Raw genomic sequence first — 17,417 nt, forward strand, 5'->3', positions numbered from 1 at the left:
TGCAAGGGCAGGGGTTTGCCAGGGTAGGTGGGGTGGACAGATAGAAAGTGTTTGGAGTGAGAAAGCCTGTTACCGGGGTTCATCCAGGGGCCTGGGTGGCAGGGTCTGGGTGAGAAAGGGTTTGTGCTGGCTTCCCTGCTGGCTTTGCAAGGGCAGGGGTTTGCCAGGGTAGGTGGGGTGGACAGTGGGCAGCACCCTACACTGCCCTGGGCTCCCTCCAGCCTCCACCCTGCTGAAAGGGGCTGCCCACTGCACCTCAGCTAACATCCCTTCCTGCCTGTCCGGCAGCCAGAGCAGCTGAGTCCCAGATAAGCACCGTCAGACCCGGCCTGTAGGCTGCTCCGTTGCCAATGAACTCCATGAACCCCATGAAACCTGCCCTGCCCCCCGCACCACACGGGTGAGCGTGGGCTCCTCTCTCTGCCCCTCTCAGGCCCTGGGTGGGGAGGCGTTGCTGGAAGGTCCTGGGCTCTCGGGCACTGGGGGCCTCCTGACCCAGGCCTCATCAGCCTCTCCCCTGTAGTGATGGTTCATTCGCTTACGAGTCTGTGCCTTGGCAACAAAGCGCCACTCAGCCAGCTGGATCACTGTCAGTGGTCACTACTGTGTGGGGAGTCAGCAACGCGACCCAGAGCCAGGTAAGCACCCACCTGGGCCCCACTCCTGAGCAGCCAGAGCCTCGAAGCACTTGGTGGTGCTTAGCACCTTCTTAGAGCTCTGGGTGGCCAAGAGGGAAGGCTGGGGCATGAGTCCAGGGCAGCCGAGAGGTGAGGCCAGGGCTTCCTGAGTCTCCCAAGTTCTCGGGCACTGGTTCTCCTTCCACACTTGCCACGGGACTTTCTTCTAGCTTCATCTGGCCTCCACAGACCACCCTGACCTGACCTGGGAGCAGCTGCTTCCCTACTCCCCATGCAGCTCTCCCAGCCCCTCCCCCTTCTATTCCACCACCTGCCAGGCCTCTTGGTTTCTAGCACTTTAGAGCTGCTGCTTGAAGCAGGTTGTTTGGCTGGTTCCCTTTGGTGATTCCTGCATTCTCATAGGTTTTGGGGAATCCCATGGGCCCTGCGGGGAGCCCCCCTGGTGGCTCCATGATGCCCGGCGTGGCAGGCAGCAGCTCTGCCCTGACCTCCCCTCAGTGTCTCGGACAGCAGGCGTTTGCTGAAGGTGGTGCCAGCAAAGGCTACGTGCAGCAAGGCGTGTATGGCCGTGGGGGCTACCCTGGGGGCCCCAGCTTCACCACCGGGTAAGGAGGACCCTTCACCTAGCAGGTGTGCTAGGAGCCAGGAAGCTGGTGGGCACCTCGGAACTGGGACACTGATCAGCTGGACGTTGCCTCTGCTTCCCCACTGGCTCAGACAGCTGCAGTGGAGGGTCTAGAAAGAACGGGCTCCCCCGTAGGTGCTGCATGAGCAGGTCTGGCCCCCATGAGCCCACACAGAGAGCATGGTACTCCTGTGTCTCTTGCAGGTATGCAGGCGGCCCAGGGAGCCTGGGCCTCCCTTCACACACCGCACGACCCTCCACTGACTTCACACAAGCAGCAGCTGCTGCTGCTGTTGCTGCTGCAGCTGCCACAGCCACGGCCACGGCCACAGCCACTGTGGCTGCCCTCCAGGAGAAGCAGAGCCAGGAGCTGAGCCAGTATGGAGCGGTGAGTCCCCCTAATCCTCCTGCAAGGTGACCAGCATGTACGGAACTGGGAGGGAGACTCTGGGACAGGTACGGAGTGTGCTGGGGGCTTGTGAGGCCAGTGAAAGAGAGAGGGGTGGGAAGGAGGGAGGGTCTGAGGGGACAGGGCCCTGGGCAGCCTGCGAGGGGGTATGGTGCCCACAGCAGCAGGGGGGCAGTACACCCATTTTTTGGAGCTCTTTGTGGGTGGGGCCTGGACTATTCCTCCTTTTTCTCTTCCCAGATGGGGGCCGGACAGTCTTTTAATAGCCAGTTTCTACAGCATGGAGGTCCTCGGGGGCCCAGCATCCCCACTGGCATGAACCCCACTGGCATGGGAGGGGTGATGGGCCCTGCTGGCCTCTCTCCTATGGCCATGAACCCCACCCGGGCAGCAAGCATGGCACCCTTGTACGCAGGGCAGCGCCTACCCCAGCAGGGGTACCCTGGACCTCCACAGGCCCAGCCACTGCCCCGTCAGGGGGTCAAGAGAGCCTACTCCGAGGTGAGTGTCCAGGCCACCCAGCTGGGCCTTGGGTGCTGACTCCCTCATCCAAGTGTCCTTCAGAGCTGTGGTAAGAGTGGGCTTCTGCACATGAGAGAGAACTGCCTGTGCTCAGTGACACTGCAGCAGGGTCCCCACGGGGACCAGGGAGGCCCTGTCCCTCCAGCACATGGGATGCTGCTTTCTTGTTGGGAACCGACTCCCCTGAAGTCTTTTCTTTCTCCCCCCGGGCATGTTGCCTCTTCTTCAGGTGTATCCAGGGCAGCAGTACCTGCAAGGAGGCCAGTACGTGCCCAGCACTGCCCAGTATGCGCCCGGGCAGCCCCCTGCCACCTCCCCATCCTACCCCGGGCACAGGCTGCCCCTGCAGCAGGGCATGGGCCAGTCCCTGTCCGCACCTGGCCCTGTGGGACTGCACTACAAGGTAGGGCCAGCTCTCCTGGGCCCTGTGCTGGGCTCCATGCCATGTGCAGCAGGATACATAGGGGACCCTGAGGCAGTCCTGCCCTCAGGGAGTGACAAGCTGAGTGAGGGGTAGGCCCAGAGCCTCACCAGGGGTCCTAACCAGTGCCAGAGCAGCTCCCAGAGTGGGGAGTCCAGTTCCAATAGGACCCTCTGCGAGATTCGTATATCTTGGAAATTTGGTGTTGGGAGCAGCCAGCAGGCACCTAAACCATTTGAATGACCCTTATGGAAAAGTGTCCCTATTCCCTCTGAGTGCTGCAGAGGAGTCCAGTGAAGAGGACACAGGCCCTTGCTGCCTGTGGTGCACACCGTCGGGGTGGGGGATGGCCTGGACGGCTGGTGGTATAGCTGGAAGATGAGTTGGAGTAGGGAGTTGGGGAGGGAGGGGCGAGTGCGCCTGTGTCTTTTCAGCCCCTCCGACGTGTGGGGTCACCTCTTTTTCTGTAGCAGTTATTTTTTCGTTATGAAGTCAGTAATGTTCCTTGTAGATTATTTGAAAAATACAAGACAGTATAAAGAAGAACAGAGAGGCCAGTGCCCATGGGTGTGGTGGGCTTCTAGGATCAGTCTGGGCCCAGCTGGAGCAGGCTGGAGCTCCGGGCACACGTGGTTTTCTCTCCCGCAGCCCACAGAGCAGCTCACCAGGCAGGGTGCCAGCTTCAGCGGGGGTGGCATCAGCTGCAGCCCGCCCAGCCTGAGTGGGGTAGGGGGTCTGCAGGGAGGCTCATGGGGTGGGTGTATGGAGAGGGAGCACGCAGGCCAGAGGAAGCGTGTGTGCCCTGCCAGGCACCCCTGGGGCGGCCTCCTACCCACCTGTGTTGCCATGGTTCCCAGCAGGTGCTCTGTGAACAGACTCCACCCCCCTGCCATCCTGCCTTGACTGTTTGTGCTCATCCCCTACAGCCTGCCCGCTCCATCCCTGGCTACCCCAGCTCCCCACTGCCGGGGAACCCCACGCCACCCATGACCCCCAGCAGCAGTGTCCCCTACATGTCCCCAAGCCAGGAGGTCAAGTCTCCCTTCCTGCCTGACCTCAAGCCCAGCCTCAGCTCCTTGCACCCGTCGCCCTCTGGTGAGTCTGTCTACACTTGGGACAACAGTGGTGATGAGGCCAGGGTGGGTGTGCGGGAGTCCCAGGACTCCAGAGTTCTGCAGGGAGCTAGGTGGCAGGGGGCCGCTGCTGGGTTCCTGAGAAAAGCCAAGGGTTCCACCTTAAATCATTCAGCGCCCAGCCTTCACCTGTGTTTTCTGTTTGTGGCCTGCTTCATGAATCTGTTGGAGACCATGGATCTTCTCTCTGGAAAGATTCCCATGGCCACAAACTTTTGTATATAATTTCAGGGGATTTATGACCCCCCTGAAGTCCGTTCCTGGTTAAGAACCCCTACTTCCAGGGAGACCACTGCAGCAGGAGTTGGGATCCTAAAACCTAAATTGAGCAATAGGGCGATGGCAGGTGGCCCCCTCACCCTTCGACCTCTCAGACTCTCTAAAAGCACTGGAAAGGCCTTCTGTCTGGGGGTGTGTTCCCTTGTTGGGGGACATAGTTTAGGAGACACTAGGCCAGGACACTGAGGCAAGATGGAACGCCATGACAATTGGCACCGGGTCTCTGGAGAGATGCTCCCAAGGGCCCAGCCACGCCGGCAGGAGGGGCTCCCCTTGCCACAGTCCCTGGGTCAGGGTGGTGGGGAGCAGCCACCCTCCTCGAGGGGCTACAAGACACTCTGGCTGGGGCAGCCCAGCTCACGGCCAGCATGACCTCTGCCCCCAGGAAGCGGCCCTTGTGACGAGCTACGGCTGACTTTCCCTGTGCGCGACGGGGTGGTCCTGGAGCCCTTCCGCCTGCAGCACAACCTGGCTGTGAGCAACCATGTCTTCCAGCTGCGAGACTCGGTCTACAAGACCCTGATGCTGAGGTGAGCCCCACTCGGCCCCCGCCCGGCCCCTGGTCCGTCCTCCCACACTCTCAGTGCCCACTTTCCGGGTGTCCGCCTGTCTCCCCAACTCAGGCCTGACCTGGAGCTGCAGTTCAAGTGCTACCACCACGAGGACCGGCAGATGAACACCAACTGGCCGGCCTCGGTGCAGGTCAGCGTCAACGCCACACCCCTTACCATTGAGCGTGGCGACAACAAGACCTCGCACAAGCCCCTCTACCTGAAGCACGTATGCCAGCCGGGCCGCAACACCATCCAGATCACCGTCACTGCCTGCTGCTGTGTGAGTGTCCCCAGTGGGAGTGTGGGCGGGGTGGGGCCCAGGTGGGGCAGGGCCAGGTTGCAGCATCATCCAGATCACCACCTCTGTCACCTGCTGCCTGGGTGTTCCCTATAGGGCTGTGGGCAGGGGTGTGGGGACGTGGGATGGCCGGGGTGTGGGGACGTGGGATGTCCAGGGTGTGGGGACTTGATCTTTGCAGAAAAAGGGCGCTGCTTCACCTTATAGTTTCCATTTTAATCGGTGCTCCTCGCCCTTTAAGAAAAGGGATCCAGTTAAATACACCCTAGCTGTTTTCCAGTTAGATTAAATTTACTAGATTTGATGCTCACATTAATTATGTAAGAGAAACCAAGCTGTGCAGAAAGCTCATGGGTTTCCGAGTCTCCAGCTGATCAGGCATTCCTGGGTCCTAGCAGGTGTTGGGATCACAGGCAGGCCTTGAGCTGGAAGAGAAAGGATCTGCTTAGGAGTATCGCCAGTCAGCCCAGTTGTGAGGGGTCTGGAGATGGGGCAGCTTTCATGCCATGTTCTGTGGGACTTGGGAGGTTTTAACTCAGACCCACTATGAGCAGGAGGACTTCAGGAGATGGCCTTTGACAGGGAGGTGAGGACTAGGTCGTGGGTGAACAGCAGGTGCAATGCACAGCAGAGCTGTCCAGGCATGAGCTGGCAGGTGCACTGGGTGACCTGAGCCTGTGTGTCAGCGCCCAGTGGAGGATGGAGCCCAGCTGCCGAGGAGTGTGGCTGCCCTGGCTGCGTTCCTGACGGTGCCTGCCTGTTGTGTTGCAGTCTCACCTCTTCGTGCTGCAGCTGGTGCACCGCCCGTCTGTGCGCTCTGTGCTGCAGGGCCTCCTGAAGAAGCGCCTCCTGCCCGCTGAGCACTGCATCACCAAGAGTGAGTGGCTGTCCCGCCCCTCAGCCCTGGGCAGCCAGGCCATGCCTCTGTCAAACACTGCTGCTCTATGTGGGCACATCCCCATGTCACACAAGGCCATCTCCTCTAGGGCAGGTGGCTCTGTGCTGGGGGCAATGGTTAGCTCCAGGTGGCCCTTTGGAGCTGTTGACTGAGCAGTGACCCTGGTTGAAGTCCACATTCATAGCCTCCCCAGTCTTGGGGACCCTTTACTCAAGTCCTTTCCCCTGTCAATGTCAGTAAAGCGGAACTTCAGCAGCGGCACCATCCCCGGGACCCCTGGGCCCAATGGAGAAGACGGGGTGGAGCAGACAGCTATCAAGGTGTCCCTGAAGTGCCCCATCACCTTCCGGAGGATCCAGCTCCCTGCCCGTGGTCACGACTGTCGCCACATACAAGTAGGGGTCACGGCAGAGATTTGCCGGAATTTGCTGCCGTTAAACTGGTCTGAGCTGCTGTGTCAGCCTCGTTTTTTGGGGCAGACATGGACTCTGAGCACCTGGCCATCAGGCTGGTAGGACAGGCCCCCCACAAGGGGGTAGGTGGGCCTGGCTCCCCTCCTCTCTGCCCTGAGACTGGGCTTTTGTTTCTTCTAAATATAATCACTATTTTACTCATATTTTTACTAGCTGCTGCATTCATTGTGTTCCAGTTTTAAAAACCATGAGGATGCAGGGCACAGTCCTCTTCCTGCTCACCCCAGGAGGAGCCACCATCAGTTTGTCTTCGCAAAAGTGCTCTGTGTGTGGACGAGGACACGCTCACGCCTCAGCCTCTGTGGCCACGGTGGCCGCTGCTGTGTCTGAGTTTTCTCTTTGAACATGCCCTGGAGGTGGTTCCCCATCAGCGCAGCTGCCCAATTCTGCTTTGGCCAAAGGGCATTCCAGTCCCGGCAAGGGCTGCTTGGGCTGTTCCCAAACTTGATCCGCTAAAATGATGCTACAGCAAAAACCTGGTGTCTTCCACATGCGCGTACATGGTGGCCAGCTCGCCCCTGCCCACTGTGAAAAATGGTCTCTTTCCCCATCTCTCTGCAGTGCTTCGACCTAGAGTCGTACCTACAGCTCAACTGTGAGCGAGGGACTTGGAGGTGCCCTGTGTGCAAGTGAGTGTTGGAGACATGACATGTGGCAGGGAAGGTGCTGTACATCTCTTTAGAGGCTTTCACGGGTGAAACTTCCAGCAGTGTCACCAGGTACACAGCCTGCTGGAAGGGGTTGCAGCACAGTCCAGGATGGCGCAGTTTAGGGCAGAGACCTCGTACATGGTGGCCTCACTCAGTTACCTCTTTCAGGGTCACCTTGTACAATCACCTCACGCAGGGTTATCTCACGGGTAGGGTCATCTCACGCATAGGGTCACCTCGTACAGTGCCTTACATAGGGTTACCTCATGCAGGGTCGCCTTGCTCAGGGTTATCTTATGCTGGTGACAAGGCTGAGAAATGACAGGGCCTGTGCCCAGGAGGAGGTTGGGCAAGGCTGCTGAGCCCTGTCCCCTTTGTTTTCTACAGCAAGACAGCATTGCTGGAAGGCCTGGAGGTGGACCAGTACATGCTGGGCATCCTAATTTACATTCAGAAGTAAGTGTTCTCTTCCTGCAACCCCAGAACTGTGGCCACCAGAGGGCAGCCCTGGGACAGGCACGGGGTGGGGGTGTGGGGGGCGGGGGGTGCCCCTTGCTGAAGGCAGCCTTCCCAGCCTCTTTCCACCATGGAGAGGGCTCGATTCCAGGCCAGATGTGGCATGGCGTGTGTGTCCTACCTGCATATTGGTCTTGTGCCAGCATCCCACTGAGCACACAGAAGGTGCTGGGGGGCAGCAAGTGTTTGAGTAGAGGGTCCACCTGGAAACCTTCCCGGGGCCGGGAGGGACAGCAAGTTCCAGGCAGGAGGTGACCAGCCCCTACGTGCCCCTGCCCAGTTCTGACTATGAGGAGATCACCATCGACCCCACGTGCAGCTGGAAACCAGTGCCCGTGAAGCCTGACGTGCACATCAAGGAGGAGCCAGACGGGCCGGTGCTGAAGCGCTGTCGCACCGTGAGCCCTGCCCATGTGCTCATGCCCAGCGTGATGGAGATGATCGCCGCCCTGGGCCCTGGCGCTGCACCCTTTGCCCCCCTGCAGCCCCCCTCAGCCCCTGCCCCCAGCGACTACCCCGGCCAGGGTGAGTACAGCAGACCCAGCCTCAGACCTCAGGTGACCCTGGGCAAAACGCTTGTCCTCTCCAGAGCAGTCTCCTCGCCTGTGAGTGTCGCTATGCCGGCAACGAACTAGTTAATAAACGTATTGAGCTAAACCGTGCCTGTCCTCCTGCATGTCCAATCTCAGGGACATGGTGGTGAAGGGACAGTCCCAGCCATGGGCCTAGGAAACAGGCTATGGGGCCTCCACCCTTCCTTCCCCTGGTCTGGAGTAAGGGGCTCTTGGCCAGAGCACCTCTGTGGACTGGCCCTGTCTGGGGCACCCCCCTGGGACGCGCACCTTGCATGTGCGGTGCCTCCACTCCTAGGATGTCCCGAGGCCAGTGCCCCCTCGCAGTGATGAGAAGAAATGCACTTTTCCAAAAAGTGACTTCTGTAAAGCCTGCTGCTATTTAGCAAGTCCCACCCATGCCACAGCTAGCCTCCATCCTGGCACCTCTGCCAGCGTGAGCTTTCCTGCCCTCACCCAAAACCCGACTCTCCTCTCACAGGTTCCAGCTTCCTAGGGCCCGGTACCTTCCCCGAATCTTTCCCACCCACCACGCCCAACACCCCAACGCTTGCTGAGTTCACCCCAGGGCCACCACCTATCTCCTACCAGTCTGACATTCCCAGCAGCCTCCTGACTCCAGAGAAGCCAGCTCCCTGCCTCCCGGGCCAGGTCAGTGCCGAGGGGCCGAGGGGCCTGTCTCCCTAGTGGAGCGCCTGCCCCTGGGCTGTTTTAACTAATTCTTCTCTCCATCCTCAGATGGCACCAGCAGGTCACCTGGACCCTGTCCATAATCCTGGGGCACCAGGGCTGCACACCCCCAACCTTGGGGCTCCTCCAGGTCCCCAGCTGCACCACCCGAACCCTCCCCCAGCGTCCCGACAGCCCCTGGGCCAAGCAGGCTTGGGGCCTGTCAGCGAGCTGACCTTCAATCCTGCTGTGGGCGTGATGGGGCCCCCCAGCATGTCTGGGGCAGGGGAGGCTCCAGAACCAGCTCTGGACGTGAGTACCAGGCCCCACCCTGACCAGCACTGGGAGCCAGGGCTTGAGATGGCTTTTCCCTCATCCCCAAAGCCCACACGCTTCATGGAAGGGAGGATGGTAACCCCTCAGGGAGAGCTGGTCAGACAAGGTCAACTAAATGCAGCTCTTTTGTTCGTGTGCCGGGCACCTGGAGTAGCTGTGGGGCACAAGGTTCCACGTGTGTGAGTGTGGGCTGGCGCCGGGCTGGGCCCGCGGTGGGTGTGTGCGGAATCCTCGGAGGAGACAGGGCTGGAAGCTGACAACCCAGTTCCTGGAGTCTGATTGACCCGTCCATGTGTTCAGTACTTCTGTGTCTTGGCTCACAGGTGGTGTGCGAGTCCAAACTAAGTGCATGAGAGACAGAATTGATTGCTCCTGGACCAGAATAGAAACTCATTGAAGTTCAACAAGAAAAAAATTAGAGCAGCTCAAAGCAGAAAACCCTAGGGGCTTGGAATTCTACCACCTGCATTCACCCTGGGGAATCACACTGGGGATCCCCTTGTGGGCCTGTGCACCCCAGTGTGCTCGTGAGCAGCTGGGCCACCTTGGGCAAGCGCCCTGTGTCCTGGTGGTGAACAGTGTGTCGTGAGCTATTCCTGATCTCAGAGTACCTTCTGCAGGGAGGTCCCAGGCGGTCAGGTGCCCAGCCTGTGGCGGGGAGGGGCTGCTCAGTATGCCCCCTGAGCCTGGGGACAGCTGGGATGCAGTGGCAGGATGGCCACTTGGACATGGCAGGTCTGAGACCAAAACTGCTAATGGCCTCTGCTTTATCCTCAGCTGCTCCCAGAACTGACCAACCCTGATGAGCTGTTGTCCTACCTGGGCCCGCCCGACCTTCCCACAAACAGCAATGATGACCTGCTCTCTCTCTTTGAGAACAACTGATCCTGTGTTAGCCCCCAGCCTGGTGGGGACACACTCAAGATGTCACCAAGGTCCTGCCCTCCACACCTAGCCCCAAAGGACACCCGGTGGTCCTCTCCAACCTCCCCCCCACACACACACCTGTAGCCAGGGCCATCCGCACCGGCCCCATCCCTGAACTGGAAGCAGCTGGTGCTTGGTCAGAGGGTCCCCCAGGCCAGCGGCCCAGCCCCCTCCTCCTCCAAACCCACTGCTGCAGAACAGTTTATCCTGAGGTGCCCTGCCGCCCCTGCCCAGCTGTGTCCACACACCTCACGTCCCTGGTCTCCAAGCCCTGCACCATGTCCTTCCGCCCCTGCCTGTTCCCACCTGGCCTGCATCATGTCCAGCGTTGACCCTTCCATTTCTACACCTTCTCGACCTCGAAGAGCCAGGCGTGCGGTGGGGCCAGCTGCATCCCCTGGGCCTCCGGCTCAGACAGCCCCCATACCCAGCAGCCCCAGTTCTTGAAACCACGCTGAACCCCAGCCTTCAGGGAGCCTAGAACTGTCTCCCAGCCCTGCTGGGTGTGGTGTTGGGGGGGAGGGGGCTGTAAAGCACAACAGTGTACATAGTGTACAAGCATTGGCAGCTGGCGGAGGGGAGAAGCTATTTAAGTCAGCACGTTCCTCTGAGTACAGCCCGGGCCTTCCCTGTGCGTGTCACTCCTTCCCGGGAGCAGATGGCTCAGGGAGACCCTGAGGGGTGCAGCGAGACAGGGAGCTTCAGCCTGGCTGGGCGGGGTGGGCTCTCAGACTCAGCTCTGTGTAAAACTTCTCTAGTGGGCTGCTATCCCAGGTTCCCCTTTTCTGTGAAAGTGAAGAATTAGTACAGCTGTGTTTTTTAAAACCACCTCTCCCATCCCCTTCCTGTGGGCCCACACCCAGGTCAGGAGGAGGAAGACACTGCATCTGCAGGCTCACAGCACGAGCTTGCGGCAGCAGGGCTCCCCCTGCCTCCTGTCTGTGCCGATCTCTATTAAAGGACTCCCTCTTGGTGGGCCTGGCCTAGTCCTTCCTTTGTGCTCTGAGGAGCCTGCGGTCTCCCCCGGAAGCTGGAGACCTGAGTGGAATTTGGCCTCTGCACCTGCAAAGCCTGTGCTGGCTCCGGGGGTCAGGCCAAACTGTGGGTGGCTCTTAGGGCCCCACGTCGTGTTCTGGATGCTCCAAGCCAAGATTCAGCTGCTTCTGCCCCATGGTAAATTTCCTTTTCCCTGGAATTTTCCAAGTTGGCTTCAGCTGGAGATCTATTTTGTGAAGTGTCTCAGGCCCAGAGAGACATTTGCCACCATGTCACCTTCCCTGGGTGTGCCCTGGGGCTGGGAGCCAGCTGCCAGTGGTCAGGCAGCCCCAGCTCTGCCAGGGACCTCACTGGTTCTGGGCTCTGTTCCCTGGAGACCTCTGCTTGCTGCCCCCAGGGGAATGCAGAGGTGTGTCCTTGCTGCCATCTGCCTGTCCAGCTTGGTGGGGTCCAGGTTGCCCTCTCTTCCTGTCCTGGGCCCCAAGGCCCTGTCCCCAAAGGCCTTCTCATCCAGTGGGTGAGAACTGCTGGGAAAAAATAGAAATGTGGGGGTGGTGGGGAGTGGCCAGATCCTGGGCCAGCTGCCAAGGCCTGCCCCACGCTGCGCTGGGGGGAGGGCATCTGCCTGGGAGCCCAGAGGCCGGAGGGGTGTGGAGGAGGGAGGTGCCAGTGTGCACAGGGCCCCAGCAGCTCTGAGTGCCATGCACATGTAAGACCACACAGGTGTGCCTTTTGGGATTCTTACAAAGCCTATTTTCAGCTTTTCTGCCCTCTGGCCGAGGGCATGGAAGAGGAGAAAAGCAAAAGGGGCAACAGCCTGGGCAACACTCCTGATGCTGCGGCAGAGGACATGGGGGGACAGGGCCAGGCGGTGGCACCCTCAGCCACAGCCCACCGTGAGGGGCAGGGCCCCTCCTTTCTCAGAGTGCCAGCTGGCAGTATGCTGGGCACTGGGGTGCCCATCCACTCAGCCTGCGGCAAGTCTGGGTGCTCCTGGGTGGAATGGAGAGACGGGGAGACTGGTACGAGTGAAGGGCTGACAACTACCCAGAAGCCATCCTTGGAAGGATGGACAGATGACTGAGGAGCGACTGCCAGAAGACTGCAGAGTGATGACGGGCACAGCCCTGTGCCCCATCATGAACATAAACACTGTGGGATGAAAGAGCAGGGTGTGAAATCTTGCACTGCACAGTGCCATGTTCATGAAGCTCAAAAGCAGTGTGCATGGAATGGGCTCACGCTGTGCTAACGTGAGAGCGGGAAGCGAGGGCATCCACGAAGCATGGTGCTCACCTGTGGAGGAAGGACAGGTGCATTTAAGGAAGAGCAAAGGTGTTGGTGAGGTTCTAGTCCTCAAGGTGAGTCGTGGCTTCATGGGTTTTCACTTTATCACGCTTCCTATGTCACGTATGTTTTTATGTATGTGCCACGTGTTACATAATTTAAAAAACACAAAGCTGACTAGACCTAACATATATAGAACACTCCAACCAATGGCAGCAGAATACATGTTCTCAAGTGCACACAGAACATTCTCCAGGTCAGACCCCATGTTAGGCCACAAAGTAAGTCAGTAAATGAAAGAGATTGAAATCCCGTGAAGTGCCTTCTCTGATCACGATGGAATGAAACTAGAAATAGCAGAAGAAAAACGGGAAGATTCACAAATACGTGGAATTAACACGCTCTTTAACAACCAAAGGGTCAAAAAATAAATCACAAGGAAAATTAGAAAACACTTGTAGATAAATGAAAACAGGACAACATACCAAAACTTACGGGTTGCAGCAGATGCAGTGCTAGGAGGGAAACTGATAGCTATAAAATGCCTACATTAAAAAAGGAGAGGGAGCTGGCCGATTAGCTCACTTGGTTAGAGCGTGGTGCAGATAATACCAAGGTCAAGGGTTCGGATCCCCTTACTGTCCAGGTATCAAAAAAAAAAAGCAATCTCAAATTAACAACTCTACACTGCAAGGAGCTAGAAAAAGAACAAACTAACCCAAAGCTAGCAGAGGGAAGGAAATAATAGAGATTAGAGCACAGATAAACAGAAAAGAAAAAGAATAGAGAATCAAAATAAGAAAAGCTGGTTCTTTTTCAACAAATTTAACAAACCTTTAGCTAGATTGAGGGAAAAAAGAGAAGATGTAAATAACTAAAATCAGAAAAGGAAGTGAAAACGTTACCACCAACCTCAGAAATGAAAGGATTATAACAATATTATGAACTGTTGTATGCCAACAAATTAGATAACCAAGATGAAATGGAAAAATTCTTAGAAAGACAAATGGAAAAAACTGTCTCAAGAAGAACTAGAAAACCTGAACAGATCTATAACAAATAAAGAGGTAGAATCAGTCATCAAAAGTCTCCCAAGAAAGAAAAGCTCAGGACCAGATGGTGAATTCTACCAAATATCTCAGACTCTCCCACACACTGAGGGAACACTTCCTAACTCGCGTGGAAGGCCAGCTCCCTCCCCCACTGCCACAGTCCCTTCCTGTAGCCCTCTCCTGTGGGGACTGGAGCGGCTCCCCGCTCCACCCGCTGCGGGTCTCCTCCTGGCTACCCTTCCAAACTTCCAGGCTACCCTTCCAAGCTTCCAAGCTTGGTGGCCATCAAGACAGCCCATCCTTCCTGCCCTGGGGACTGGTTGCCTTTTGACTCAGGTTGGTTCAAAGAGAAAAACCAAGGATGTCAGAGAGCAAAACCAGGCTGGCTGGTTATCTCAGGAGTTAGAGCATGGTGCTGATAACATAAAGGCCCAGTGTTTGATTCCTGTACTGGCCAGCCACCCAGAAAGAAACAAAAGCAGAGAGCAAAGTCTCTAGACACGATCAAGGAAGTGTTCAATTGTCTCAGGCACTGTTGATGTTTTTTTCTTATTTTTTTTTTACAGTTTACCTTTTTTTTTTTTTCCTTTTTGTCTTTTTTCGTGACCAGCAACGGATCGCAACCCTCAGTGTCGCGCCCGGTAGTACCAGACTGGGACGGCAACAGGATCGCAACCCTTGGTGTTGCACCCGCACCTCGCTCAGCCAGTGAGCGGCCGGTCTGTATGTGGGATCCAAACCCTCGGCGGGAGTGCTGCCGCGCTCCCAAGCGGCGCACTGTAGCCGTGCGCCACCAGGCCGGCCCATAGTTTACCTTTTTAATGGTGGTTATTGGCCACTTGCCTGATATATATATATTTTTTTTTGTCCTTGTTGAGACCGGCCACACCGCGCTCAGCCAGTGAGCACTTTGAGCGCACCGGTCATCCCTATATAGGATCTGAACCCGCGGTGGGAGCGCTGTTGCGCTCCCAGCGCCGTACTCTCCTGAGTGCGCCACGGGCTCGGCCCACTTGCCTGATAAATTTTTAAAAAATTGTCATAGAGTGAACTGCAAAGACGTGACGTGCAGCGAATCATGGTACGTGGGCACGACTGTGCACCTGCCACCCGAACCAGACAGACACATGCCACCACTCATCCCGCAGCCATCACCGTGCTGACCTCTCTCACTGGAGATTAATTTTGTCTATTCTTCAACTTTATGTAAGTGAAGATCAGGGTCTACACCCTTTTGTTAACTGACCCTTACTTAAAGCTTATATGTTTATTTTCATTTAATTGTAAGTTGTTCCTGTTTATTCTCTCGGTTATGACCCAGAAGGGAAGATTAATGGGCACCCGCTCTCCAACCTCCAACACCCAGCTCTCCTCTGGCCAGGTCACTCCCCTTCTCGAACCTTTCATGGTGCATTAGCCAGGGCTCGACATGTTGCTGGTGACAGTGACCAATTCAAATCAGTCTAGGAAGGAGGGGGCTTGATATAGCCATCCTGAGAGGGCCACCAGGGGCCTTAGGGACAGCTGGACATGGGTAAGTATCCTCCAAGATGACCTGCTGGTTTCTCAGACCAGCGGTTTCTGGGTATTTGGGACCTGAAGCTCCTAAGCTTCACTTCTCATTGAAAAGGTCCTGATGATCACTCTCTGGGTCCAAGTTAAAAATCCCAGGGATGGGCTCTGGTGGGCTCAGCCGGGTGGGGGCCCACCCGCATGCTTTGAGTGGGGCCAGGAGCACTCCCCAAATGGAGGAAACCATTTGCAGAAGAGGGTGTCCTGGTGGCGTGCCATTGCCCTTGAGTGAAGTCTGAATTCCTGCCCCTGCCCGCGCAGCCAGCCTGCCCTCGCCCCCTTCCTGCACTCCTCAGCGTCCCAGCAAGCTCAGGCTTCAGCTGACAGGCCGCTCTTGCTCTCACTCTCGGGGAAGCACTCTGCTTCCAGAATAAGTTGGGGCCTCCTGCTGTGACCTCGATTCACTCTGTGAACTGCCTTTCACAACTCCCATCACAGCTGATCAATTGAATTGTGGTGTGATTATTTTCCCCAACTTTTTATTTAAAAAATTATTCTAAGTGAAACAACCCATGTACAGAAAGAGAAATACTGCATGTTCTCACTCATAACCGAGAGATGAATCCATAAATAAACAAATGAACAATAAAGAGAGACAGAGAGAAAGAAAGAAACAACAATCACAGTAATACACTGAACTTTTAGAAAATTAGGGGTAGAAAAGGGGAGGGGAGAGGGTGGGGGGGTGCTAATGAGGACTTGGTCAATGGACACAAAGAATGATTGCGTATTGTAATGACGAATAAGCTAATGATACTGATCTAACCACTACACGTGTACACCATTATTCAAAATCAATGTTGTACCCACATGTGTGTATAATAAAATAAATTAAAATTAAAAAAGACTACAACTAACTAAATAAACACATTTTGATGCTTGTAAAGTTAAAAAATAGTACAATGGGCACCCACCTAACCTTGAAAGTCACCAATTGTTAACATTTTGCCACATTGCTTTATTGCCCTCTCTCTCTCTTTCCGTATATCTGTATTTTTGTACACACACACTTACTTTTCCTTTGTTGACAATTTTGGAAAGTAAGTTGCAAACAAAATAAACACTTCATCTCTAAATAGTTCAGCATGCATCTTGGAAAAATAAGAATTTTCCATCTAACCATATTACCATCATCACACCTAGGAAATATCTATTACATTCTTTTTTTCTTTTTTTCCTTTTTGTCTTTTTTCATGACCGGCAACGGATCGCAACCCTCGGTGTTGCTCCCGCCCCTCGCTCAGCCAGTGAGCGGCTGGTCTGTATGTGGGATCCGAACCCTCGGCGGGAGCGCCACCGCGCTTCCCAAGCGGTGCACTGTAGCAGTGCGCCACCGGGCCGGCCCGGAAATATCTATTACATTCTTATAATAACTTTTTTTTTTCAATCCAGAATCTAATCAAGGTCATTGTGTCTCTTTAATCTCTTTTAATCTAGGATAGTCCTTTTTTTTTTCATCTTCATTGATTTTTTTTTCTTCTACATTGTTTTTTTCACTCAGTCAAATTGCTGTATAGAACGTCCACTGCATGTCATTTACTCTTTCCTTTATTGCTGTCACTCTCAAGGTGGGTCTGGTGCCTGATTAAACATTTTTGGCCTGAGGAGACCCTTATTTTTCAGTTTTCCCAGCTAGACTGTAAGCTCCATGAGGGCAATGTTACCCTGAATATTCCAGTGCTGGCAATATCTGTCAAAGAAATTCACCCTGGAATGAACGGAGCCGTCTTCCGTGAGTGTGTCTGACAGTCTTCCCTGAAGGCTGTCCTCCACCTGTGCACCCAGCATGGCCTGCTCTTCCTTCTGCTTGGCTTGTCTGTACGTCATCTTCTCCACCCAGCCTGTGAACGTCCTGGTTGAGGAAGTGTGCCCTGCAGGGCCAGTGTGGGATGCTCCTAGATGTCCAGTCAGTGTTGGCTGGTTTGACTCAGGAAGTGTTTGCCATTCTGCTGCAATAGGACTGGTGACCGAGTGAGACCTGGTAGCATAGGGGTCACAGGACGGGGTCGGGGTCTTCTGTTGGCAGGACCTTCAAGCACAGCTTGGCCAGGGCTGCCTGACTCCACCCAGATACCCACCACCTCCTCTGCCTTGGTAACAATAACCCTGGTTCTCAGCAGGATGCTTGGCTGGCCAGGAGTGCAGATCCCCTCCCCATTTGGTCTTGCAGTTCATCGCAGCCATTCCACGTGGTCCTGGGTAGTGAGACATCAGTGGGGGTGTTGTGGGTCTCCTCAAAAGGAGAGCTGTACCCCCCTTTCTGAGGCTTTTCCTTCCTGCTGGCTGGGATGTGGCTGTGGCGGTCAGCACTTGCCCTTGTGGTGGACGCCAGACATTGAGGGTGGTAGAGTGAGAGATGACAAGAACCTGGCTCCCTAGGAGTGGTGGGATCACACCACGGGACCAAACTGACCAGCCTGGACTTTGCTTATGTAAGAAAAACAGACGTCCATGCTGTTGGAGCTGGGGGTTTGGTATTTTTTGTCTTAAGGCCAAATCTCCTCCTGACTGAAACGCACAGGACCACAGAGGTAAAGCAGGAGGTTCCTGAGGCCTCCAGCTCCCGCCCTGAGCCAACCTGCTCATCCAG

The 17,417-nt window shown here is 55.9% G+C and overlaps 1 protein-coding gene across 2 annotated transcripts; it reads left to right on the forward strand.

Annotated features, from left to right (window-relative positions):
* The first annotated feature begins 288 nt into the window (after nucleotides 1-288).
* Nucleotides 289-10,898, forward strand: ZMIZ2 (zinc finger, MIZ-type containing 2). 2 transcript variants are annotated; one of them, XM_008571776.1, is made up of 18 exons: nucleotides 342-400; nucleotides 524-638; nucleotides 1,041-1,243; nucleotides 1,468-1,651; nucleotides 1,913-2,173; nucleotides 2,424-2,597; nucleotides 3,264-3,341; nucleotides 3,542-3,710; nucleotides 4,413-4,557; nucleotides 4,651-4,861; nucleotides 5,651-5,756; nucleotides 6,015-6,172; nucleotides 6,812-6,879; nucleotides 7,288-7,356; nucleotides 7,697-7,941; nucleotides 8,470-8,639; nucleotides 8,727-8,969; nucleotides 9,771-10,898. In XM_008571776.1, exons 1-18 carry the CDS (start codon nucleotides 351-353, stop codon nucleotides 9,876-9,878), a joined length of 2,757 nt encoding a protein of 918 aa, XP_008569998.1. In that variant the 5' UTR covers nucleotides 342-350; the 3' UTR covers nucleotides 9,879-10,898. The 2 variants fall into 2 exon arrangements, with proteins under 2 accessions (XP_008569997.1, XP_008569998.1); XM_008571775.1 differs by lacking the exon at nucleotides 3,264-3,341 and having other exon boundaries at nucleotides 289-400.
* Nucleotides 10,899-17,417: the final 6,519 nt, after the last annotated feature.

This window comes from Galeopterus variegatus, unplaced genomic scaffold, assembly GCF_000696425.1.
Source record: "Galeopterus variegatus unplaced genomic scaffold, G_variegatus-3.0.2 Scaffold718, whole genome shotgun sequence".
NCBI classification, from domain to species: domain Eukaryota; kingdom Metazoa; phylum Chordata; class Mammalia; order Dermoptera; family Cynocephalidae; genus Galeopterus; species Galeopterus variegatus.